The sequence below is a fragment of the Sphaerodactylus townsendi genome, linkage group LG05, assembly GCF_021028975.2.
Source record: "Sphaerodactylus townsendi isolate TG3544 linkage group LG05, MPM_Stown_v2.3, whole genome shotgun sequence".
Taxonomy (NCBI): domain Eukaryota; kingdom Metazoa; phylum Chordata; class Lepidosauria; order Squamata; family Sphaerodactylidae; genus Sphaerodactylus; species Sphaerodactylus townsendi.
The window spans coordinates 23,288,665-23,315,319 of NC_059429.1; the positions used below are offsets into that span (position 1 = coordinate 23,288,665).

General features: G+C 44.2%; 1 protein-coding gene across 1 annotated transcript in view; it reads right to left on the reverse strand.

Annotated features, from left to right (window-relative positions):
- XPR1 (xenotropic and polytropic retrovirus receptor 1) overlaps positions 1-26,655 on the reverse strand; it is a 146,549-nt gene that overhangs the window by 27,432 nt on the left and 92,462 nt on the right. The window contains exons 5-11 of the mRNA XM_048496150.1: positions 22,956-23,105; positions 22,133-22,216; positions 20,992-21,073; positions 14,572-14,759; positions 12,790-12,969; positions 9,706-9,862; positions 8,518-8,712 (exon numbers count right to left, since the gene is read on the reverse strand). Of these exons, the coding sequence (XP_048352107.1) occupies positions 8,518-8,712; positions 9,706-9,862; positions 12,790-12,969; positions 14,572-14,759; positions 20,992-21,073; positions 22,133-22,216; positions 22,956-23,105 (1,036 nt within the window). The remainder of the gene's footprint in view (positions 1-8,517; positions 8,713-9,705; positions 9,863-12,789; positions 12,970-14,571; positions 14,760-20,991; positions 21,074-22,132; positions 22,217-22,955; positions 23,106-26,655) is intronic.

Consider the following 26,655-nt stretch of genomic DNA (forward strand, 5'->3'; position numbering starts at 1 on the left):
CATGGTCTGGTAGTTTTTGCTGCTAATGTTTTGCCTGCATCTATGGCTGGCATCTTCAGATGCAAGTCACAAGAGAAACACATCTTATTGTTAGGAGCAAAAACTACCAGACCATGGCCACACAGCCCAGAAGCCTACAACAGCCAATTGATCCCGGCCGTGAAAGCCAACAATATGCTAGATAAGCCTTTGCAGAATTATTGTAAAGCACAGTATAAGGACAATGGAAATGTGTTGGTATATTTGTACAGCTCTCGCTCTTGAAACTGCTGCCCCCTTTGCCTTCAGATCAGCAGCGTGGCCCTCTCTCTTGTGGCTTTTGTAAAGTCTATTACACAACAACACGCTAGGGTGGGCGTTTGGGATGAGCTCTGGCCAGAAACCATGGATATCTGCCAAGCTAGAACTGAAAAAGGGCAACTTGCTTTTGGAGCAGTTCCGATGTGGAGAAAGAAAATGCAGAAGACGGAAGCTGGTTAAGGAAGGTTCTGAAAAAGGATTCAGGCTGAAAACGAAAAGATCTTGGGGTGCTGAAAGGATGCTGCTTTGGTGCTAGTACTACCTGCATCCATGCTTACAGGCTTCCGACCAGCTCCCCTATCTACTGTCAGATATACAAAAATGCCAGAAGTCTCCAAAGCGTCCTTTATGTAAGGAAGCTTATGCTGCAAAGCTCCTCTTGAAATTCCCTACTTGTTCAGGGTAGCGAGGCTGTGAAGCAACATGACACAGTAAGCACAAAGGGAGAACATTTGATTAAAGCAGGGGTAGGGAACCTGCGGCTCTCCAGATGTTCAGGAACTACAATTCCCATCAGCCTCTGTCAGCATGGCCAATTGGTAGGGGCTGATGGGAATTGTAGTTCCTGAACATCTGGAGAGCCGCAGGTTCCCTACCCCTGGATTAAAGTAATCGAGCACAGCAACACACACGCACACAAATATCTTTAGGCTACAGGTCCAAATTGGTTGAAACAAATATTTTCAAAACAAGATTCAATAAAAAGAACAGGTGCAGCATGGGCCCCTCTGGTAAGAGGTATCTTTCTCATTACATCAGAGTGCACAGCGGCAGAACACAGCGGAGCTTACCCAGGCACAAGTCTGTGATGAGAACAAAAGATACTTACTTGACTGATTAGCCAGTTATGGCCTTTCCTCGGCAGAGAACATCTCATCGCGGTGGTGCACGCCCTGATTACATTTAGATCAGATTACTACAGTGCATTCTATGTGGGGCTGCCCTTGAAAACTGTTCAGAAAAGTCAACTGGTGCAGAATGCTGCAACCAAGATGTTGACTGGAATGGGTTGTAGGCGCTCCAATCACTCCAATCTTGGCCCACCTACACTAGCTCCCTATCTATTTTCAGGTACTATTCAAGGTGTTGCTGTTGACCTTTGGCTCCAACATACTTGAAGGACCATCTACTCTAGTGGTGGGATTCAGCAGGTTCGCACCACTTTGGCAGAACCGGTTATTAAAATTGTGCTTGTATACAACCAGTTGTTAAATTATTTGAATCCCACCACCGGAACCGGTTGTTAAATCCTTTGAATCCAACCACTGATTAACTCCCTTATAAACCTACCTAAGCACTGCAATCATCTTCCAAGGTCCTGCTTTGGGTGCCCCTTCTTTCTGAGATTAGGTGGGTGGCAACTCAGGGGCAATGCGATCGCTGGAAAACAAGAGACTGTCCTCTTCTGTTGCTGCTAGTGGGTGAAGCGCAGCTTCGGGAGGGGCACATGGAAGCGATTAGTAGGGGAACTTCCAGCCTAGCCAAACTTGAATCAGCGAATCAACCCTGGCGATCAATGGGGTGACAGATGTCGCAGCCAGATCGCCCCGCACCTATTTAACTTATATATAAATGACCTGCAAGACCATCTCAACACGGTAGAAGGACATCCACCGAAAGCAGGAGGCCATCCTATTACATTGCTACTGTATGCCGACGATACTGCTATTCTATCGCAGGGAACCAGAGTAAATGCCTTATGAGATATTTAAAAGCGCCATTCTTCAACTACTGTGATATAAAAGCGAGACTGAAGGTTAACTTCAGTAAAATCCAAAATAGTAGTTTTTCTCAACTTCGGGCTGGAAACAGATGACATGGAAAATCATCACTAACATCCATCTTTTAATCAAGGTCAAATCTTTTAAAATACTTGGGCCTATAAATTTCCGATATAATTTCCAGTGGTCACTACAAAGATCTTGCTCCACTTAACTTCGGGGAAAAAAAATTGCTATCAGGTATCGCCTCAATTCTATTCACGAGGGAAGGGTTTTCCAATCCATCATTGTTAGTACTGCCCACAAAGAGATTTTTCCAAGCAAAGGTGATTCCAAAGACTTCTTTACTGGGATCCCCATATGGATCCAATGCTTTCAACTCAGAAATTGATCTAATCCAAGCGCGAATTTCACAAGGAAGAGTAGTAAAAGTCCTCCCCAATAGTATCACCTTCACTACTCTACAATAATAGCGAGATGTGGACTATCCACGAGCTCGAAACTCCTAGCTTGGATTTTCACAATAAAATTCTGGCTCAAAAGATCCACTTCTTAGATCCAAGGATAGCGACATTTGCTGTTACACCTACTTAAAAGATAGTATTAAATTGGAAATGGTCCAAGGCAATTACCAATAAAATTAGGAGCGTTGGGAATAGATCCTAACTTGTCCTTCAAAACAGCAATGAGGAACTTTATCTTCCTGCCAAGCTGGGAATCAAAGAGACAGGCTGGGAAAGAATACATGTGAGCGCTTTTAGGCTTTCTATTCATCCAAAATCTCAGTCCTTGTTCCTCCTCGAGCTTTGGGCATCCTTCCCAAGTACGTGGGAGTTTTAGCCAATTACCTAGCTTAGCTGCTTTTTAATGTAGGTTGCCCAACCGTCGGGGCATTTATGAGAGTTAGCCAGATTCAACGAAGTCTTCCTTCGAAAGCCTTCTTACCAGCGGAAGGGTATCACCAAATTCCAAAACAACAAAAGACACTTTATGCCGGCTGTGGCTCCCATTGACTCTCTTGCCATGTCCTCCACAAATTAATCAAATAGAAATGCAGATCTTGGCGTCTCAGATTAATTCACCCTTTACTAGTGGGTTTAGTAAAATTTCTCGTAACCCTACATTTTACCCATCGTTACCGTTTCTTCTTGAGATTGCAATGCTCATACAACCACGTATGGTAGCTCTATTACGAAACAACCATTTTAAAAGTGCTAATTTATTTCCATTTTATTACTTTTGAACTTTCTTATTTTTTAAATATATATATATATTATACCAGTACACTCAAACCAAATTGAAGTTTTTTTATTATTTGGCACAGAATCAAATTTTTAAATATAAAATATGATACATAAAACAATACATTAAGAACTTCTTATATAAGTAAAGATAGGTATAGATCTCCTGAATCTGTCTAATCTGCAACCGTGAGTAGGATACACAATGCTGTATCATTTTGCTTTTTAACTTTGCTAAACGAGATCTATTTTTATTGCAATTTTATATTGGATTGTATTTTCTTGCATTGATGTAGTAGGGGTATTTGTTTATGCGTTGCTCAACATTTCTTTTTTTAAAAGGAATCTGAAGTGATTGAGCCCCTTAGGGTCAACCGGTCAAATTCACGTGAGTCCTGTTCCTTGCTGCTGAACTATGTGAGAGACTGAAGAATGTGTCTGTGCAGGGTAAAACTTGATCTATTTATGCCTATTAAAGGTTAATAAAAATAAAGATAGTGGGTGAAGCCTTTTCGTTGTTGCTTGTTTCATTTGGCATTCCTTCAGTGATCCTTCCTGCCCAATGTTTTAATTGTTGCTTTTTTTATTCTGAATGTATTTTAGCTCTGGTTTTAATACTATGTTTTTAATAGTTTTAATGATTTTATTATGTATGTTTTTAATTTGGTGGCCGCTTTGGTGGCCCTTATGGGATATAAGGTGGGTTATAAATTTAAGTAATAAATAAATAAATAAATAAATAAATAAATAAATAAATAAATAAATAAATAAATAAATAAATAAATAAATAAATTCTATCTTACAGCTTTATCCACAGAAAGGACCTGGTATTCATAAAGCCGGAACAAGGTTGCATGAGTTTTAATCAAAATCACTTACATAAATACACTTAGGACCTGAGGCACAGATAACTCTGCTATATGGAAGTGTTTGATGAAGTTGCTGAAAATTCTGTCCTGCAGTGATCAGCACTAGCATAATCTACATAACTGTGCGGATATGATTCAGACTTGATATTGGAAGAGCCCTTCGGAAATTTCCTTGACTACAAAAATCAATGAAAGAAAACAAGCCCACCAAAATACCTGTAACATGTTCAGTGATTCTTACACAAAGAGATGAGGGCAGCCAACAATGGCCTGACCTTCTAAGAGAGGATTACAGATTTCTGGGCTGGTGGCTCAGAGACACCTTCCCCTCTTCCTGGAGTCAACAACGGGCATAGAAGAACACACTGGGGAAGGGGAGAGAAAAAAAGGCACAGAAAATAATGCAAGGCGTGATTTCTTGTTACCACGAGCTAGCCATTACCCTCCATTCTGCAAATTCACTGGAGTGCGGGAAGCAAAGAGGCACCCTCCCCCTCCTTCTTACAACTGTACCCCTTCAGAAGAAGGCCCATTCTTAACAGCAAAGGACTGACTTCTTATTCTCTGTCTCTCCAAAATACTGGGCTGCCTTGGGATGTTGCCTCTATAGGTGTGCTGTCTCTCCCTCTTTCCCTCTACTAGCCCTGAACCTGCAAGATGCTACCTAGCCTGTGGCTAATGCAAAAGGCGGGGAAACACAGAGATAAGGTTGGAGTTTTGATGGGCACAGCAGGAAACACATGCTACGACTCGGTTTTTCAGCCACCACAGTAGACATCTGATGATGCTTTACAGACTGCTGTAATTAAGACCGTATTCATTCTGTCTCTAATTGGTGCACACACATCTTTCCCTTTGAAAGTATATTTTATTTTATTTCGAATACTGAAGTGCCCTGCTTCGTCTAACCCAGGAGGGACCCCAAAGCAATGATACCTTACATTTGCTCTCCTCTCTCCATTTTATTCTCCACAGCAACCATCCTTTGAAGAGTAGAGTCCAGGCTGACAGAGGGAGTCCAAGGTTGCACAAGTGAGTTTCCATGGCAAGGATGGGCATTGAGGCAAGGATCCCCAAAGCCCCGAGTCCATGCATTCTAATCCCACTATACCACACCAAAGTCCAAGCTACCACCCAGGGTTTTTTCAAAATGGCATCAGCCTCTAACTGCTTCCCTTGGCACCTAAATCTCCTGGCTTTTAAAGGGAAGGCAGAAGAGATCCTATGCACATTTGATGGCCAGTGTAAAGTGTTATCGCAAGTCAAGGAGCCAACTTATGAGAGTGACTTCTACTGGGGCACAGGTCAATGTACTCATAAGGCCCTCCAGGTGTTCATGAATTCATACAATTCCCATCCAGCCCTGCTGCCAGTATACCCAAATCTACCGCTCACATTTAGGAGGACTGAGTAGAGGAATTGTAATCCCATGTGGTATCTGGGAGAACGTAAGTTTGCCTACCCTCTGTACTAGGGATTTTAGGGCAAGAGACTGAGCAGAGGTGGTTTTGTCTTCCTCTGCTGTTGTCTCCTTCCTCTGCTATTCTTTGCTAACCTCCTCCTGGTGGTCTCCCATCCCCATGTACTAACCTCCATGTACTAACCAGGACTGTCTCTAATTTGCTTCTGAGATCTGACAGGTCAGGGCTTATGCACATTTACTGGGAAGCAATTCCAGCTGAAGTTACACTAAACATGCATAAGGCTGCCCTGGATGAGAGTATGGGCTGGGAGAGGCCCTGATCACGTTTTATAAAATGTGGTTTCCGCGGAGATGGGAAAACATGAAGGATCAGAGAGTTCAATCTGCAGATTAATGGGTTGGAAATAACTCTCCATCATCTTGTGGAAAAAGTTTGGTGTTTGTAAGTCAAGAAATCTAAGGCAATTCATTCACCCAATTCAACCATCCTTAATATAAGTGATCCATTGCTCCCCATGCAATGCCATGTCTCCTGTGACTACTATTGAATTTTCAGACCAGCCCTAAGCTCTTATGACGACAGTATCTCAGGCTATTATATTCTCCTTTTAGGGGTCCTTCCTCCGGGTCTAACCCTTCTCAAACTTAGCAGGTACTCTTCTGCTGAGCAGCTCCAGAAAATATAAATCAGCAGGGCAAGGATGAAGAACTTATTGGAGGGCAATCAAAGTTTATCTGAATGTGCAATTCCTCAAACTGCTCTCTTGCTATGCCTGCATGTGAAGAAATGGCTCGAAACATTTGCTTTTGCCAGCTTGTGCGACAGATCAGTCATGAGGCTCCAGGAACAGACTAAAGTCTCTTGACTGACAAGAGACTTGAGGGAAAAAGAACAAAGGCAGACACAGAGATCTTGCCTGAAGCACAAGGAACTAAAAAGCTTTATTCCTTCTCAGTAGAAGTATAACAATGAAAAAAAAATCAAGCCATTTTGGTTTCCGCGGAGATGGGAAAACATGAAGGATCAGAGAGTTCAATCTGCAGATTAATGGGTTGGAAATAACTCTCCATCATCTTGTGGAAAAATAAAAATTGCAGATGAAAGTCACAAGGCAGCTTTCTAGCACTGGACACATTTCATGGTTCAGTTTGATCCAGTGAGCCACCAGCAAAACAGCAAAAGGACATTAATTGTCACACGGTCCTGAAACACTTAATTTTCTTGCTCATCTAGCAGCCTAAAGGTTTCTGTTCATATCAAAAACATTGGGGGGAAAATGTGAGTCTCTCTCCCTATCTCGCTATGGGGAAAAAAAATTACAGCTAATGGTTACTTCCATTCCTGTGACGGATCTTTTCCTAAAAAAAAGTTGAGGATCTAGTGAAAGGGCAGTGAGAGTCTGTAATATTCACCCAAAGTCTTGACATGCTCATGATGGCGCAGGCTCTAAAACTACAGGCTATCCCATTACACGCAAGCATGTAATCCCCTTCTTGGACCAGATTCCAAATTCGTTCAATCACTCCTATTCTAATTTCACATAACTACATTTAGTGCTTGTATAACAAACCAAAAAAGCAGATCATTTTATTGAAGAGCTTTAGGGAACAGGCATGAAAGACCACCACACTGATTAGGTTCACTGAGCCATTGTGTAAAGTTTCATCAGATTTCAAAGTTGGGTGAGGAGCAGCCATTGAAAAATGAAGCAGAAGCAGAGTAGTAGTAGTTAGATTTATATCCCTTCCGGCTTCGCTCTGAGAGACTCCAGTGGCTAAATTGAAACTCCTTTCCCTTCTCTTTTCTCTCACAAACAAACACCCTGTGAAGGGTAGTGTGGGGGCCTGAAGAGCTGAAGAACTGTGACTAGCCCAAGGTCACTGCCCAGCTGGCGTGTGTTGGAGTGGCCACACAAGGGAGGAGGCCAGTTTCACCAGATTAAAGTGGAATCGAGCCTCTCGTTCTTCCAGATTAGAGTGCAGTACCTGCGTCTTAACCACTACACCATGCCAGTACTGAGTGAGGTTATTTCTCTCAAGAGCAGGGAGTAGGGAGACAGCTCTGAAGCTCAGATCGTTCCTACCAGGATGGTTACTACAATATCCTGACATCCCAGCCCCTACCAGCATGGGAATTGTAGTTCCTGAACATCTGGAGAGCAGCAGGTTCCCTACCCCTGCTCTAAAAGCTATTATTGAAACTCAAATTGTACTCAGACCTTGGCAGCATCTCTTCCTCCCATGTCAGGATCAAACTACATGCTCACAGGATTTCCCAATTCAAGTGGGTAGTCATATTGGTCTGATGCAACAGAAAAAAGTTTTGAGTCCAGTGGCACCTTTAAGACCAACAAAGTTTTATTCTTGGTACAAGCTTTTGTGTACATGTGCACTTCTTCAGAATTTCCTGATGTATTTCTAAACTTATAAAAAAAACAGCAAAAGACTTAAGACTTCTCACTTAGACGTCTCACTTAGACACAGTGAGAAACAGACTTTTCTCTGTGATACACCTCTGAAGATGCCAGCCACAGATGCAGGCGAAACGTTAGGAACAAAATCCACCAGACCACGGCCACACAGCCCGGAAAACCTTCCAGAACCAACAGCAAAAGAGTCCCATCCTCACTTATGTTTGAGACCACAGCATGGAGGAAAGGAAGTTAAATCCTTTGCCTGCTTGCAGATTAGGGGGTGGGGGGAGAATTCTTATTGTATCCTTCCTCCCCACACTGGAACTAAAAGAAATTTGGAAGGATGATTTTCACCAGGGAGTCAAAGCCGCCTTCCCCTACACCCCCCGGCCCAATCAAGGTAGGACCCTTGAAACATTTTAAGGTTTAAAAATACATGGAAATGTCCAACCCTAAAGTCACAGAACTGACTGGCTGTAAAGACACAGAACTGAACAGCCCAATCAATGTCGCTACCTGTAGGGGAGAAAGTGGGCTGATCATCAGTACCTTTATGAGTGCTGTAGAGGGCGGCAAAAGTCACCATAAAGAAGGTGGTGGAATATTTGCCAGCATTGATCAGGTGGGGAAAGGCCCGTTTGGTGTCACGGTATCGGCGCAGGCACTGGACAAATCTCAACCAAGCAGGAATGCACTGAACAACGGCTCGAACACCGTAGGCGTAGGAGTTGCAAATCTTAGGACCTGCAAAGAATAAGATGACAAACATCAAGGGAAAGAGGAAAAAACCTTTCCCTGTTTCTCTCCAAAGTATTCCATTTTCACCCAGAAAGGCGGTCCTGAGGAATTGACAGGAAACAGATTTCAATTAGGAACAATGTGAATCTCATGCTTACAATACAGCTAGGCGTATATCATATAAATGCCTTACAAGAAACCATTTTTCTGTTACTTAGCAAGGGGAAAGCTACCCAGTGCATTCGGCGCTGCCTCGTCCGCCTTCAAGTTCCCTGCCACCCCCTCGCCACCCACCCCCCACAGGGGGGCGCGCCAAGTACGTCCCCCCCCTCCCTTGGAGCTATGCCTCTGCCTTACCTCTTCACTTGGCCTAGTCAAAAGCCTTCCTCTGTATCAAGGACACATCACCTGACGGAAACCTCTTGTCAGAGGAAGGCTTCCAATTTGTCTAAGCAGATTGGCAATTTCTCTGCATGAAAATGCGACCACATGAGAAGGTGGGTTTTTTAAATTGGGATGCAGAAACGTTCCTATCACGTATATTTTCACCAGAGGCTCTAAGCCATTAACAGGCACTGTAAATAAAACTTTTAAAAATGGCACAACCAATGAACCCAAGTGGCTGCATAATAAATGCCTGGGCAATATATTATGGTTTCCCCCTGATCAAAACGCTTAAAGTCTATGGACAAGAGAGTACCATTCAATATGTACAGTGCAAATATAGAGTGTTGTGGGTTTTCCGGGTTGTATGGCCGTGTTCCAGTAGCATTTTCTCCTGACGTTTTGCCTGGATCTGTGGCTGGCATCTTCAGAGGATCTGATGCCAGCCACAGATGCAGGCGAAGCATCAGGAGAAAATGCTACTGGAACACGGCCATACAACCCAGAAAACCCACAACACTCTAGTGACTGCGGCTGTGAAAGCCTTCAACAATACAGTGCAAATATAATCACACAGAGTGGTTACTGTACCTGCCCCCCCACACATGGCCATACCTGGATCGGCCCATTTGTCCCCCCAGTTGAGCTCAAAGCTGTAAAAACAGATCATGTATTCCAGGTCCATCAATATCACAGCCAGACTGTTGAGCTGATCAGCCAGCCAGAAATCCGCAAAGCCCACCTTATGGAAAGGGGCCGTGAACACTCGGAACTGCAACAAAACAGAGAGATGAACGCTGCATATGCCTTGTAATGCAAGAACTGCACAACTGAAATTGTCCTGCTCTCCAGTTTACACAGCATCCACTGCTCAGTGTATTAGTTTATTCTACATTTCTGATTAGCCTAACCCTTGGGTTTCTCACAATGCTTAGGAAAATTTCTTTTAATAAATAGATCTAGGGGCGTACCGCCCATAGGGACATGGGGACACCAATGTCCCCGGGTGCACATGGGGGGGGGGGTTACTGAGCACTGGGTTTCCGGGCCTGGCCTCTCCCATGGCGTGGAGACCCGGCCGGCACCCAGAAGCTCCCCCCCATGCTGGGGCCCCCCATGCTGGGGCACCCAAGACCAGGCCCAGCTGCATGGCTGGGAGGCCTCTTCTCTCCCCCACCAGGGGATTGCAAGGCCAGGAGCCCCCCAGAGCCTCCTACCCGCGGGAGCCCTCGTCCCCTGGTCTCCTGCTGAAACATGTCGAGGTAGAGTGATGGGCTGCTTGCTGGGAGGCCAACTGGTCCAGGCCCAGGGCATCATTTAGGCCCCGTAAGCCTCTGAATGGATTTTTTACAGAAATTCCTCTTTTTATGTAAAGCCAGAAGTCAAAGAGTTTGTCTGGCTTGCTAGATTCAATTCTTTGCTTTTCTATGAAAATATCAGCCATGAAAATAAAATTCTGGGTGAGCTCTGCCACCCGCTGCCCAGTGGGAAACCCACCACCACCCATTTGGATGATTAAGCACTTGTACGTTTTATCCATGCTACAACAGATGTAGGAAACTTTGGGGGCAGTCATAGCCAATGGAAATATTTGTTCTCAGGCGCTCAGACCTTTTTGCAACCAAGAGAGCAGGAAGAAATCTGAGCTACTAGTAAACAGACACTTCTCAATCCCAGCCTATTTCCCCTCCAGGCCTGGAATCAGCTCCGTGTCTCTCAGCTTAGACCATTTCATGCTCCATTTACCTTGGGTTACAGATGTTCCTGGCTGGTTAGCTGTAACAACTAACATTCAAATGCTAAAAGGGTAGGTGCCAGGGTTATCTTGTTATTGAGGTTCAGATTTTAGAAGCATTACATTTAGAGAAGTATGGAACTTCACACTTCCTTGATTTGTAAGTGAGGAAGGGGCTGTACAATAATGCGTTGGGCAACTGAATCTATTTTGTCAAACTGAAATTAAAGGGAACAACTTCACTGAGGGCCTTACTACATCCCAAACAGCCAGCAGCTCTGGCAATTTCCCATGAGGAACACTTAACTTATGTCCCAAACAGGCCGCTGCGTTCGGCGGCGGCAGAGCTACTGGAGATCCCTGGCCCTGCGATGGTGCGGCTGGCCTCGACCCTTTGCTCAGTGACATGTGTAATTTGGACTGGGGCTACAGGGTTTGGGGATAATGTGTGTGTTAAATGTTCCTCCTGCACTGTTTCACCAAAGAGAAATGCTCCCTTCTCAGACTATTTCATATACAGGAGAAAAGACAGGTTACCACCCTATCAGCCCCATCCAGAGCCAGAGGCAGCAGGACGCAGCGCCAACACAGCGTCATGCTGCCACCTCCAAGAGGGCTTTCCAGTGGTTCAGGGAGCAAGTAATAGCTCACCCCCCCCCCCAACCCGGAAAGCCCCATAGGGCTTACAAGATGTGCCCCATCAAAAGGGTGGCATGTCTGAGAGCTGGGACACAGAACTCCCAGTCCTAAACCCTGATAGGGAGCCAACTAATGGTGCTGCCCCCAGGGATGTCCTGGCCCACCCCTCCCTATGCTGGTGTCCATTTGGGTTGCCAGCGCAGCACCACCTTAGACTGAACTTCCAGGTTTTGAAGCATGGGGCTGAGGAACAGGTAGCCACTGGCGTATCTGCCACCTCCGCCAGGGTAAGCACCCTGGGGATGGCAAATGTGCTGGTGCAAGGCCGCACCGCTCAATAAAGCCCTTTTTGGGGCCCCCACTGGATGGGGCTGTTAGTCAGCCTTCTTTCCCTACAAGGGCTTAACATAGCCCATTGAGGCACTTTTATACAGTGATGGGAGGTTAGACACATATAGTGCTGCAGCCACTGATCCAGATTAGCAGCTGCTGGACTCTCTTAAGGACCAAAGGATATGTCTTGAGTTTGAGTCCTAGAACTCTAGCATCGTTCATAGCTTGGCTCTAACATAATCTTTCATATGCCTCAGAAATCTCTTCCTAGGAGTTTATCACATCCAGAGCCAAATAAACGGAATGAATGTGGTTAATGACAGAAGAAAAATCAGTGCTTTAAAATGCACAGCTATCATGAGCAGCGTAAGTGTTTTACATGGTCTAAACTGGTTTAAGCTGCTATTGTAAATGCAAGACTGGTTGACAATGAACCAACACTAAAATAAAAAGGAACTTTAAGTTGGCTGAGAAATATTCTGGGTTTCTATGATGGATGGAAGATTTCAGTGGTGCTGTTTGTTTCATCAGAATGGATGCACAAGGGTCCAAGTGTAAATACGCACTCAGTCATTCCAATAACACAAAAATCTTTGACATTTACTACTAAAGAGTTATTTATAAGCCAGAGTGTTAACCATTCAAGAAAAACAGTAATAGTGCAGATGAATCAGCTAGCAGCTAGAACGATGCCAATTTCAGCAGCAATTGGACAAGTTGTTTTATTCCTAGGAATTTTAATTATTAAGAGCTTGCTATTGTCTCTTCTGCCTGTGTAGAGTCCTTTCCAACATATCTAGTCAACTTGTCTTTGCTCATTAATGCACCCACAGCGTGCGTAATTCATCACGATTAATAACAAGTATACTGGGCAAACTGCTAACTGAAATGCAACCAACCCACCATGCTGTGAACCAAGATTCATTTGCAATCTGAATTGCTGTTCACCACAGCCAGACAGTTTGTGCACTTTGATCAAGTACTCAACTTACCAAGAGTTTGAGCAGCCAAAAACGGGACTTGTAGTAGAGCGTTTTGGTGGGATTAATGAGAAACAGCAACATGAATCCATACAGGATAAGTGGGTTCACCTGCATAAGAATAGGGGTGGTTCTACCATATATACATGCCAGTAAGCTCAGGCACCACAATGTCCCAAGGAATCCAGCAATCTAATAGGGTAGAAAGAAAAACAACAATTCAATTCCATAACATACCCACAAAATGGCAAACATGAAGACTTACTCCAGTCCAAATCTGTTGATTTTAGACTAGAGTAATTCTGCACAGAACGGCCCTATTATTTTTTCATCCAATTTCAATGTACTCTACTACACTAGGAACTTGAAGTGTAATGTACTCTACTACACTAAGAACTTGAAGTGTAATTAGCACATAAAATTGTGCCGTTTGGTATTCTCATGAAATGCATATGGATAAATGCCTTGATTTTATTCCAATGCTCATTAGTGAAGGAACTGCAAGTTGTTGCATACTAAAAATACTTAAGTATAATTTGGGTTTTCAACTAGCCAAGACAGACATGATGGATCTTTCTGTGTCTTGGTTTGATGAAGAAGGCGGAGGAATCTGAGCCAAGTGAGAATCAAGAGAGGACTAGGGCTACGATTACTATCCTCACCATCATATGGTGTGAGCAAAGACTCTCTGACTGCGTCCCTGAACCAAATACCTGAAGATCCCTCTGTATACTTCCAACAACAGTCAACATTTTTCGGTGCCAAAGTCAAAGACAACTGCTTCTGTTAACAAAATGCCGAGGCAGTATTACCATCACTGACATTATGGCCTTTTGGATTTAAGGCGCTGCAGTAGCATGAATTAGCTGTAGCAAAACTTTTCAAAGCAAGGCTTAAAAAGCATTTCCTTTTGTTATTCTGGCAGGTGCTATTTCTAAGGGTTTGGTTTGCTCTTTCTTAAAGTATTCTTTTATTATGTTTCAGAACTCAGATGAAAATAAACAACCCCCCCAAATGATATTCTCCTGCCCTTCAAATACTTATAGTCTTTCACATTTCTGAGTGATTAACACATACAGAATGATCACTAAGAGCTATCGATTCAAAATGGCAGGAAAACTCATAATAACATGACAATTCAACTAGCATGTTAATGTATTGCAGAGCAGACCCTAGTAACAACCGTGTCATCCAACAGCCTTTAGAATTGCAAATGAACCTGTACTGGAAACAGCATCATGGCACACCCAGATGAACCTCCCTCCATATCTCCAAGGACATTTCCTCTCAAACATATCTTGACATAGGAGGAAATTCAGACACTTTAAAAGGGGGAGACTGCAAATTGAAATGCAAAATTCCCTCATGCAGACAAGACACAGTGGATTTCCTTTAGCCCCCTGCTGGATAATGCATTTCTGTCTAGATGTTAAAAGCTTTCAACTACTGGCTTTGAAAAAAAACATAAATGTTCACGTTTGTAATGAAACCTGGCTCTACCTCTTAAGCTGTGCCTTCCCATTCTTCCAGATAGAGCATCTTGTGAATCTTGGCATCATGAATAATTCAACATCTAAGAGGGTTAGCTATTCTGAAGACAATATAACTGCACCTTTCCAACCACGCCAAACAGATATGGGAAGGAATTTCTCCTTGTCCAAAATCTGAGGATCGCTATTGATGATTTCACCTTGCCAAAGATCTAGATTTCTTGTCTAAGAAAATTAGATTAAGACTGAGCCCATGAGGGGAAGGGTGGCATAAAAATAAAATAACATAAATTGTACAGCTTACCTCGAAAAGATGCTGATGGGACAAGTTACTGCGAGGGTTGAGTTCAAAGATGAGGACATGATTCACTCCAGCCTGCCTCCAACCATATGTGTTGATGCCAAGGAGAAAGAGGAATTCGATCAGGAGAAAGCCACCTCGGTAGATTCTTATGAGCGGCCACACATTATCTATATCCACATTAAATACACCTGGGAAAGAGAGGAAGTTCCAGACATCAGCTATTTGCAAGATGAGCCACTTACAGCAGAAGGCTGTTTCTGTGAAACAAAGAGGTCTCTCCTCTTCCTCATTCAATACATCAACACAAACTTGAGCATGATGCCACACAAATTAAGCCATAAGAAGTCAAAACTCATTACTCAAACTTTCTTCGGCCTGTCACTCTGAAGATAGAAAACCCAGATTCCAAAACAAATTAAATGCCGTAGCTTCAAACTGGCAATATGAATGCTTCTTTGTTGAATCCCTTTTATTGCTGAAAAACTGAATGCTTCTAGAGTATTGGGTTCTTTTTGTTTTATTTTGTTTTTGTTACACTAGGAAACTGTGCAGATGCAGAATACATCTGCAAAATGCTGAGGACTAAGAAAGGCCCATGGAGAACTGAAAAGAGAAATAAGGAAACCGGGATGTGCTCAACTAGTAGATCCTGCTTTGGAAACAATATTCCGTAATATCCATTCTATGGCAGACTTAGTGCTACATATTCTTGCTGGCTTAAAACGTTAGATTTATATGAAATCAACTCAACACAAATGGACGTGTGAAAATGATACTCATCCCCAACTCCTCTAAACCAGTATCTAACAGTGGTCCACCAAGATCTGAAGTTCATACTTCCATCCTCTATTCCTTGCACATACAATGCAATGTGGGCCTTCCTGACCCTACAACTCGAACCTTGCTTACAAGCTGACAGCCTCATTGTCACTCGGCTCTGTTGGGGTCACAAGCACTGGGCAATAGGTGCCTGCAGTTCTTGAGCAATCAAAAGCCACACTTCCATTCATACCATCTGGGTTAAGTATCACTGAAGTAAGAAGCTACTGTCATATGATAGCGAAAAAAAATGCAATATCCCAAACACCAATTGTTGGAGCAAGAGAAATTCCCCAGATCTCACACAAAAACTGATTTTTTTAAAAAGCCTCAAAGCAGAAGGAAATTATCTCTTAGGGTGCACACTCACAGTGGGTTATTTTGTGTTAGCTGTCAAGTCACAGATGAATTATAACGACCCAACAGGGTTTTCAAGGCAAGAGATGGAGTGGTTTGCCACTGCGTGCATCCACATCATGACCCTGGTATTTCTTGAAGGTTGCCCATCCAAATATTAACCAGGGTCGACCCTACTTAGCTTCTGAGATGACAAGATCAGACTAGCCTGGGGGTACCCAAGCCCGGGAAGGGAGCTGTACAACCAATCATAAACAGGTACAATCAATCATAAACAAGGTATTATGCCACCTGTTGCGTGGCCTGACCTATGAATACATTTATACAGAGGAAATTTCACTAGCCTGAGAGATCCTGACAGGGAAGTTCACTGCTTGATTAATGGAACATTCAGTGGTGGTTTGCATACATGAATGAGCCACTACAGATCTGCCGCTAAAGGAACATCTCTTAACACGAGGCTTTCAATTCAATTGACAGCGATCAAGTACAGTGGAACCTCGGTTTTCATCCGTGATTCATTCGGAATCACACGACGAAAACCGAAATCTGCGTAGTCAGAGGTATGCCGTTTGCGCATGTGCAATGCCACTGGCGCAAGCGCAACGCAAGCGGCTCACCGGATTTACGCAAAGTCGCCTAGGAAGCCGACGGAATCCGAGGTGACCAATGATCACCGAGGTAACAAAACAGTTGGGGGCGACTGGCGAACACCAAAAGTGGCGATCTCCGAGGGCAACGTTAACCGAGGTTCCACCATATAGAGAAATCAAGGGGTCAACCACTAAGTGTCAAGCTAAGCTTAAACAAACTAAGTCAGGGCAATATGTAGTTCTGCACAGGAAGGCATATTGTAAGAAAGTTTTAAAACGTGGCCAGAACTTCTGTAGTACCAATTTCTATTCACAACCATGCTCTGATTCTCAGATTCAACAGTTCTTATGTTCCCAGCCTTTTCACATCTGAAATAATTCTAATTTGTTTTTCAAGAGCTCATAATTTATAGCGATTGGCACTACAGTCTGAAAAACTATAGACGAGCTGTTACACTCGAAGCCATTTGAAATATTGCAAATGAGAAGATAATATTAAAATGCTTCAAGGAACACCTCATCCCAGCTATGGGAGATCTAAATGGTATTAATTAATTCAACTAATCAGCAATCCTCTCGCTTTTCCCAAGTTACAAATGAAGAATATCAAGAAAGGCAAAGCTCATGGAGTAATAAGAAGGATCCCAAGCCTCCATCAATGGAAGGAAATGGATAATGGAAAAGGGAAAATAATCTACCCTAGAGGGATACCAAGCAAAGAGGCAGAAGATTCCTATGTTACTGAAAAACTGAATGGAAAGGAGCAATTTTTTAATAAAAGGGATTCAACAAAGATTTTCTTCCTATTGCCAGGATTTATTTTTCTTTCAGTTAATAAATAGTGTTTTACTATTATTGATATTGACTATGCTAAAGGATCTCGGGTTCTAGGCACTGTATAACAATAGTTCAAATGGTAAGCTCTGTCCACAAGGTCAGTGTAAGATGATGAGAGAATTAAAGGGGGAAAGACATGAGAGGGAGGGGAAAGGAGAAGGAAAGGTAGAGACCAGAAGTGCTTTTTCAAATGCTGGATGAAAACCAGTTTCAAGGAAGAAGAGGTGCAGATATCGGAAGAGACAGAGGTCCAGAGACAGGGGGCCTGAAACAGAAGTAGCAGCCTGAGATTTAACCAAGAAAATATCAGTAGAATGAAGAGAATGTAGCTAATTAAGAGTGTGAAGAAGGATAAGAAAGGAAACCAAAGGGAAGAGGTTTAAAACCTAAAAGCTTCATTTAATGACTTATAGGGACCATCCTCCATTAGAAAGAGAATCTGTTTAGAGTTTCCTCAACAAAGAAATGCTGGTGCATCCAGAGGAAGTGCAGCTGTTTCTAATGAACCTTACACTGCAAGCGTGGCAGACATCGAGGACCAAGAAAGAAATATACTTTTCTCAGTCACCCATGTCAGATACAGCATCTCACCCAAGGTCACCCAGAATATTGAATATCGTGTTGCTCCTAGAAGTCTGCACCTGCCTCTCAGTATAAAATGAACAAACGAGCCCTGAAGGCATGCAAGCTCTCTCCTCTCCCAGGGACAACAGAGATCACGAAAACAGCTTGGGATGAAAGGACTAAATCCTACATCTCATCCACCAAAACCCCAGTACAAATAAAGGTCTCGCATGGATGTGGTCTAAAGCTTTAAAAAGACCTGAAATCTGCTCGCTATCTCAGTGTCATGTCCAGTTAGGTCCTCAGGGTTCTTTTTATCGTTAGACTGAGGCATGTTTTCGTAGACACGGGAGCTAGGAGCTGCATTTGTACCACGCTGTGGCAAGTAATTCTCTCTCAGATTAATCTATCTCAAAGGACTGGGGAGGGCATAAAATGTGAAAACCCCATGCCCTCCATGGGAGGATGGAAGGAAAGACACCAATGAGAAATAAGATTGCAAAAAACAATGTTCTGTACCAGAAAATTCTAATAGCCTCGGATAATCAGAGCAGCATTCCTAATAGCCTAGACCAGTGGTGGCGAACCTATGGCACTCCAGATGTTCATGGACTACAATTCCAATCAGCCCCTGCCAGCACGGCCAAATGGGAATTGTAGTCCATAAACATCTGGAGTGCCAAAGGTTCGCCACCACAGGCCTAGACTAGCTCAAGCTCCTTAGAGCTCAGACACTAAGCCAGGTTGGTACTTGGATGGGATACCACCAAGTGAGATGAGGGCTGCTATGCAGAGGAAGGCAATGGCAAACCACCTCTGCTCATCTCTTGCTTCGAAAACCTCATGAGGTGGAACTTCCATGGGTTATCCAGAGTTGGTTGCAACTCAATGGCCTGCTTTACCTTTCTCTCCTGTTGGAGACTCAAAGAGGCTTACAATCTCCTTTCCCTCCCCATCCCCCACAACAAACACCCTGTGAGGTGGGTGGGGCTGAGAGCACTCAGAAGAACTGTGACTAGCCCAAGGTCACCCAGCTGGCATGTGTTGGAGGGCACAGGCTAATCTGAATTCCCCAGATAAGCCTTCACAGCTCAAGCGACAGAGAGGGGAATCAAACCCAGTTCCTCCAGATCAGAATGCACCTGCTCTTAACCACTATGCCACTGCTGCTTCAAGTAGAGTAGTACCTTAAAGACTACAAATTTTTCAGGGAATAAGCTTGTATATTGGTCTTTATGGACATACTGTACTTTAAACTGGCTCTTCAAACCACATTTGATTTGCCTGGCAGGTTGTACTGATCCAGGAACCTGCCTGGCAGATTGTACTCCAGGAAAAATTAAGACCATGCTTTACCTTTCTGCAACCTTTCTGCAGGATGCTAATAGATTATTCCTGAAAGCCTACTGATTTAGCCTGCCTCCTATTTCCCGGGGCCCTCCTGCAATAAGTTGGCATTAAGTGGCTAAACAATCCCAACATCAGTCCTCGTTCTAAAGAGATGCCATCTCACGGTAGCTAAATACAGCCACAAACAGCCTCGCTATTGAATTCCAGATTGCTGCCTCCCCAGCGTGAGTAAAGATCGCTCTCAGGAGAGAGCTCTGTTGGTGCCGTCCGTTCCAGGCTGAGCACGCGTGCCTGCACAGAGTGCTTTCCACAGAGGATCGATGCTCTGAAAATTAGATGCATATCACACACACAGTGCCAGCCAACTGAGCGAGCAGCTTTCGACTGAGTGGAAACGAGGGCACTGGGAAATGCCAGTCTGCAGCTGAAAACAGCCATTCCCGACATCCCAGTAAGCAAAGCTCCCAGGAACATCCCTCTTACCCACAAAAAAGTTCTACAGTTTGGTTGCCCTCACCTTGCTGCTACTGTGATGGTGGGCAGAAGGGAAAAGCAAAGAAATCCAGGTATCCTTGCTTCCCTTTCAAAGTCTACAAAACCACTGAAAAGACTGAGGGGCATGTAGAAATCTGCCCCAGTTACTTTTTCCTCTCCTGGGCTTCTAAAGTCAAGAAGAGCTACAGGGCATTAACGTGCCCACTGGTGACTGGAGCATCCTGAACTTAATCTTTCCTTTACTAATCTACCGCTTCATTTATTTGGAGGAAACAGCAACAGACATTTAGAAAGGAGACAGGAAGGAGGCAGGTATTTAGCTCTTTGCTTGGGATCATTATGAAAAGGAAGAAGGAAATGGATGTGTAGTGCACAAGCTAGATGCATGAATGGCTTTTTTTAAAAAAAGAAACCCCTCCATTTAGGAAACCTGCTGACCAGATTTCTTCGTATTTATTTTGCAAGGCTGCTATAGGAATGTCACTGGGATTGCAAACCCAAGGACACATTTTGGAAAAAGTTCTACTAAAAGACGGGGAACCTGCGTTAGAGGATAGCTTACAATCAGTCCAGCATTCAGAGTATTCAAATGACAAATGAATGCCAAATGCACCAAAAACTGTAAACAGGTGGTTTTCTTAAAACAGTATTTAGTTATTTGGAAAACTAAAAAGATTATCAGCTCCTGACTCCTCACCAGCATCCACAAATTGCACATTGTTTTTGGTGTGCGTGCTTGAGCATTAAAATTGTGTGAAGCACAAGTCTTATTTGGCTACAATTTTCCCCCTTTCCTGTTTCTTCCAGTTTCAAATTAACAAGTGAACACAAACATACAGATGGTTAGAAGGACACCCAGAGCTCACAAATATGCAAACTGCATAATGCAAACTGCCAACTGGGATTTAAATTCACAAGTAATGAACACTCCAGAGTTATAAGATATTCAACAGCTAGCATAGATTTATGAAACTTTATATGGTGCTTAAGCTAACTGGGGCCATCTGAAACTGTAATATTTGCTGGTTCCATGAAAGCATCTTTATCACTTCCAAGCAGTGGTGGAGCTATAAGGGAGCTGGGGTGGTGGTGCGCCGTGCACCGGGCGCACGCCTTGCTCCTGGGAAGTGTAGTTCCCACTAGGCTGCAGGAGAGAGGAACTGAGGGGCAGGAGAGAAGGACTAAGGTAAGTGGGGGAGGCCCCTGCAGGGGGCCATAAGGGGGCCACAGGGGTGGGGCGCCGTGAGGAGGCCGGACACCATTTTGCCTGAGGCTCCATTCTGCCCCGTCTGCTTCCAAGCACTAAACATTATTCAGTTCACAAAGAAGTCAATTGGCATGTAAAAAGACCACCCAAACCCACTCCTATTATCTTGCTCTGGCAGCCTAGTTAGGACATACTAACCTGAAAGTATGAGAGTAACATTCAGCACAATGAATATGCCACAGAACAGCCCGACTCTGAAGGTAGTCCATGCCGGCGCAGGCTGCAGAAAGACAGAAAGTAGCTTTCAAATCAAACTGTTTGAAAGCTGAAGCATGTTGGTTAGACCAAAAACCACACACTACACTTGAAAAATAAGTCATTTTGTTAAGTAGAAGCTTAGTGGACATTCCAGGTCATCATGTGAACTTGACACAAATTCTTTAAATGTCACTGATTTTTTTTTTTTTACAACAGTAGCCAGGTTTTTAGAAGGCAAATTTTTACTCCTCCTGTGTCCAAACATAGGAGAGCCCACTGATGGCTGCCTCTGCTTTGGCTGATCCACTTTTTGATGCCCTTTCCTACAGTACAAACTGCAACAGAGTTCACATGTTCATTTGGATTGTTTGCAAGGACCAAACGACACCCTAACCAAGGAATTTGTAATCAGACTTCCCATCATATGAATCATCACTTAAAACCAGCCACAGGGGGGGAAAACCCGGATTAATGAAGCTGAGCTAGGAAAGCAGGGATCAAACCTCGGCATTTCCCCCCCAATCTAACTCAGTCCCTGCTGGGGCACTGTTTGTTCTGCCGGGGGCAAAATACAAGTACTTTCTCACACATAAAGATGCTGAAACAACTAATTATGTTGAAAATATTTGGGGGGGGGAGTAATGAGAGGGATTTAAAAGCCTTTGGCTTGTGCCTTGGAACGAGTGGTTGAAGTGCCTCATCATAAAACTGCTCTGTTGCTATTCATTCTTAAGGGACCATTACAGAGCTCTTTGCTCCTGATTTCTATGCAAGCCATAGGCAAATGTTCAATAATAAAGGAGGTTATAGGAACCAGCAGACTCGGGGGCAGGTGCTAACATTGCCTTCAACGCTCTCCAGGATTACAACTCAACACTCTCTTTTTACTCTGCCATATTAATATTTGTACTTCCAAGTACTCTAAAGACAAAACCAGATTTTTAAATGTGAACTAAGTCAAGACAACCACAAGCATTAATTCTGCACTTTTGTCATAACTATTGTCTAAAAATATCCAGCCGTTCTATCGATCTGTGAGGAGAAAAAGACTGGGATCTCTTCAAATGCCCATTCCCATCACCTGAGCTGCTCCCAGTGGCGGGACACGTAACCGCTTCATGGCTTTTTGTCGGTCTCCATCTTCCAACTCGTTGGTTACCACCGTCTAAAAAACACACACACACAAAAGGTAAAACACAATCTTAATTCAAATCCAGTCCTGTCCAATAAAAGGATTTTGGCCAACAAGCGGAAGGCGTTGGACCTGAACGGAAGCCTGGAGGCCAAACTAGAACCGACAGACAATAATATCCTGCACCCTGAGTCTGCCATTGGGAAGAAGAGAAGGGATAGTACCATTTTAGAATTACTGTTTGTTTTTAACTTTTCTAAATGCTGCAGAGTCTGATCCTGGGACCATCATAAAATGTGGGGTTCCCCCATTGTTTTCAAGAGCCAAAACAGTGTGGTGCTTCAGCTCTTGAAAAAGGTGCGGGGAGAGATGAGACGGCAGCCTCTTCATCCCCTTGTCCTGTGTTCCGCAACAGGATTGGGCCCCCATGGCATTTTGAGAAGTTAAAAAAAAAACGAACTCTAAAACGGCACTGCATCCCTGGTGCCGACTCAGAGACGTTGCATCATCTAGTTTGGTCTGCAGTTGCTAATACCAACTCAAAAGGTCCAAAATCGTAAAAAGTGTCATCATGCTTTGAGACCTGCAAAATTAGGTTGCAAGGAGACTGGTGCCAGGCATTCAACAGCATATTAAAGAACACCGTGCTGAAAGGACCTTGTACATAAACTGGTTAATAGATTCACTATTCACTATACAGAACGAAGACTATGAACCAGTATTTGCGTGTCTGTCTACTTAAGGCCAATACAGGAAGGTCAACGTTTTCTACCTCCGTTTCAGAGATGAGCTGATTGATCTTCTTGCAAGTATAGAATGGGGCCACTTCGACATGTGCCACTCTCCAATCTGCACCTCGGGGAGTCTCCAGTATCTTGTCATGTTTCTTCAGGATCTTACGGAATCCCGTGAAATTCAAATTCTATAGACAAAGAGAAAAAAAGAACACTTGCTATACTTTTTTTCCTTTTAAGAATTTATCATTTTTTCATTCTGTTTGACTTGATGGGGTAGAAATGGTAAAATTAATTAAACTTTCGGAATGGGGCAGGGAGGGGATAGTCACAATCTCCTCCCTGTGCCTTTTAAAGAGGAAAAAAAATAATTTGAATAGCACAACTGAATATACTGAAGCTGACCAAAAACCCCTATACATATTTTACTCAGCTTTATTAGATATTTGAAGGGATGACAGACATGTTGGTGAGGGAGAAAGCTTGTTTTCTGCTGCTCCAGAGACTAGGACCAGGAGGAAAATAGATTCCACCTCAAGGCGGAGGAAAATAGATTCCACCTAAACATCAGGAAAAACTTCCTGACAGTAAGAGCTGTTCAACAGCAGAATGCACTACTCAGAGTGTGGTGGAGTCTTCTTCTTTGGAGGTTTTTAAAGAGAAGTTGGATGGCCATCTGTCAGGAGTGGTTTGATTGTGTATTACTGCATTGCAGGGGGTTGGACTTGATGGCCCTTGGGGTCTCTTCCAACTCTATGGCCCTTTCCGCACAGCGGAAAGGGCGCTCCTCCAACGGCAGGAATTATGTCAGTGGAGGGGGCCATTCAAGCCACCCGAGGCGTCGCGAGTACAGTCTCCACCTGCAGAGGCTCTGCAAGACTAGGTGGCAGCTCCACATCGGAGTCCAGCCGCCTCTCCGTCCAAATCCCCCACTCACCCTCAGATCTCCTCCCGAAGCCGTTAGGTCTGGAGGGGCTGCAAGGGACTCCACGCCCATGCTGCCCTCCAACCTCCAGGGGTTGGAGGGCAGCGTGGGCGGGTCTCAGCAGCCATCCAGACCGACACTGGAGGACGAGGTGAATGGGGAGGGGACGGGAAAGCGGCACCTTCAGCGCAGTGCAGTTCGCACCACACCGATGGGAAGGCGCCACATTCCAAAAACCTCCCTTGGGAAGGGAGGTGGAAAGCGGCGCCTTCACACCGCTTGGGGCCGCACAGGATGGCTGTGCGAACGGATGACCAGGGACCAGTGTTTTTCCATCCCTGGGCCGCTGTTTTTGGCCCTGTGCAGAAAGGGCCTATGCTTCTAGTATGGAAAACAGGCTACTGAGTGCCTACAGTCAAAATAATCTTGCTTTCTGTATCAGAAATGTCATCAAGTCCAACCTCATATTCCCAGGAGGTGCAGCAGACTAGACAGATTATAAAAGAGTGAGCAACTCAGGCTGAAATGATGTATTTTTTTCGGTACTAATAAAACCAGATTCTCAGAAAGAAGTAGTAGTCATTCTTTTCTCTAATAAATTTATTAATAGGCAATTAGTCTTTGGGGGGAAATCTTCCTTACATTATTATCTTAAAGAATTATATCTTGAAAAAACCAACAGCTCCTTCCACTCCTGCATTTTTCAGGGGCAGAGAGCAGACTTGTAGAGGTCAGGTTAGTATTGCAATACTACCAACTCAGCTGTGAGTGGCGCTCAAAGGGCAAAACCCACAGGAAGTGCTAATCTAACCAAATGCAGATTGCCAGGCAAAATGCAAGAAGAGGTAACTGAAGGAAGCAAAGGGAACCAAGTCACATGACTGCACCTTTTTCACATGAACAAAATACGAGGAATAGGCACACATCCCCCTAGTTACATACAACATATTTAGAACTCCTCCTCTATCATGCACAGATAACATCTTACAGACAGAAAAGATTCAACATAAATATCCTGGTCCATGGGGTACCTCAGACAAAGGCAACAAAACAAGCAGTATACTGTAAGGACTGTGATAATTAAAATCTCTGCATACTATTTCCTTCTAAAACATGTTTCACATGGAGAAAATGGCAAATTATGCTCAGTATGTGGCTGGTGTGGATGGAAAAGGAAAAAAACGAGTATGGACAGTGAGATCTAGCTATGTGAGAAAATTATTATTTGTGTTTATAACAGATGCTTTTTGGTTCATCCCCATTTTGGAATTTATTATCAAAAGTTGTAAGCTTTTGTCCATGTGAGTAAGTTGGTTTCATTATGATGCCTGATCTAATTAGGTCTTTTGTATTTGTACTATATGCATTTCCACACTGTGTAGAGGCTACAAACCCTTAATATTTTGGGTCTTTCTTGCTTTGCATCCTAGTATGCCTGTTAGTTTACAGTGCTTGATAGCCTCATCAGGCAGTAAGTTTGGTTGCTGCTACCTTTGTTTCTCTGCCCAGTTATTCTGCTTTCACCTGTTTTGTAAGGTTCCCAGTGGCATATCTGCCAGAGGGACATGGGGGGTCAACTGGCCCCAGGCGTCCCTCATTAGATCACGTGGGGGGTGCCCGGCGGGCCCACAGCAGGTTCCCGGCCTGGTTGCTCCTGAAGGAGCACCTGGGTTGAGAGCTTGCCATGGGCCTGCTGGGCACCCCTCGGTCCAGCCCCACCAGACCACTGCCTAAGGTATGTGGGGCGTGGGGGTACGCCTCTGAAGGGTCCTCATAGAAAATACACACAAAAAAGTGTTTTAGTAAAGAAGATGGTTACAGAATGACTGTGTGTGGATGCTGCCAAGTCACAGCTGACTTAGTGTAACCACAGAGGGTTTTTTTAGGTAAGTGATGTTCAGAAGTGGCTTGCCATTGCCTGCCTCTGTGTGGGCTGAGATGATCTAGATCAGTGGTTCTCAACCTTCCTAATGCCGCAACCCTTTAATGCAGTTCCTCATGTTGTGGTGACCCCCAGCCCTAACATTTATCCATTTTACAGATGGAGAACACTGATGCAGAGAGTCTTAGGCGACCCCTGTGAAAGGGTCGTTTGACTCCCAAAGGGGTCCCAACCCCCAGGCTGAGAACCACTGATCTAGATCTTTATTCACTGGATCTGTTTCCCCGCTCCTACACACAAAGCCTGCTGGGTGACTTTGGGCTAGTCACAGTCCTCTCCACCTACCTCACAGAGTGTCTGTTATGGGCAGAGGATGGGATTGTAATTGTAAGTTGCTTCTGAGATTTCGTATGGTGGAGAAAAGCTGGGTATAGAAGCCAGCAGGGGGATGGGGGCTTGCCAGTGTTTTGCACTGAGTGTCACATGTATGACTATCTGCCACTAGGCCAGAAGTCGTGGGTGTGCCCTCGCTGCAATGAGCTCCTGGCACTCAAGGAACGTGTCCGTTCTCTTGAAGCCAAGGTGGCAGACCTGGAGAAGCTGAGAGAGGCAGGCAGAGGGCAACAAACAAGACTTTCAGGGACCTGTAAGCCGGGTCCCACTCTCCCCAAGGTAAGCATCTCTTCAGATGTCATGGAGAATGAGAGTCTAGGTGACAGAGGGTGCTACCAGTCTGAGGGTGGGAAGATGCTCCCCTTAGATGGGATCACTATCCCAACTGGTGATCAGCTATCCTCAATACTGAGGGATACCCCTCAGGGAGGTAGAGAGGCTCCTTGCTTAGTAGGTGGTTCGATCATCAGGAATATAGAGAGTTAAGGTTGTGGCAAGCTAGATGACCCCGCGATGGTGACTTGCCTGCACCTAGTGC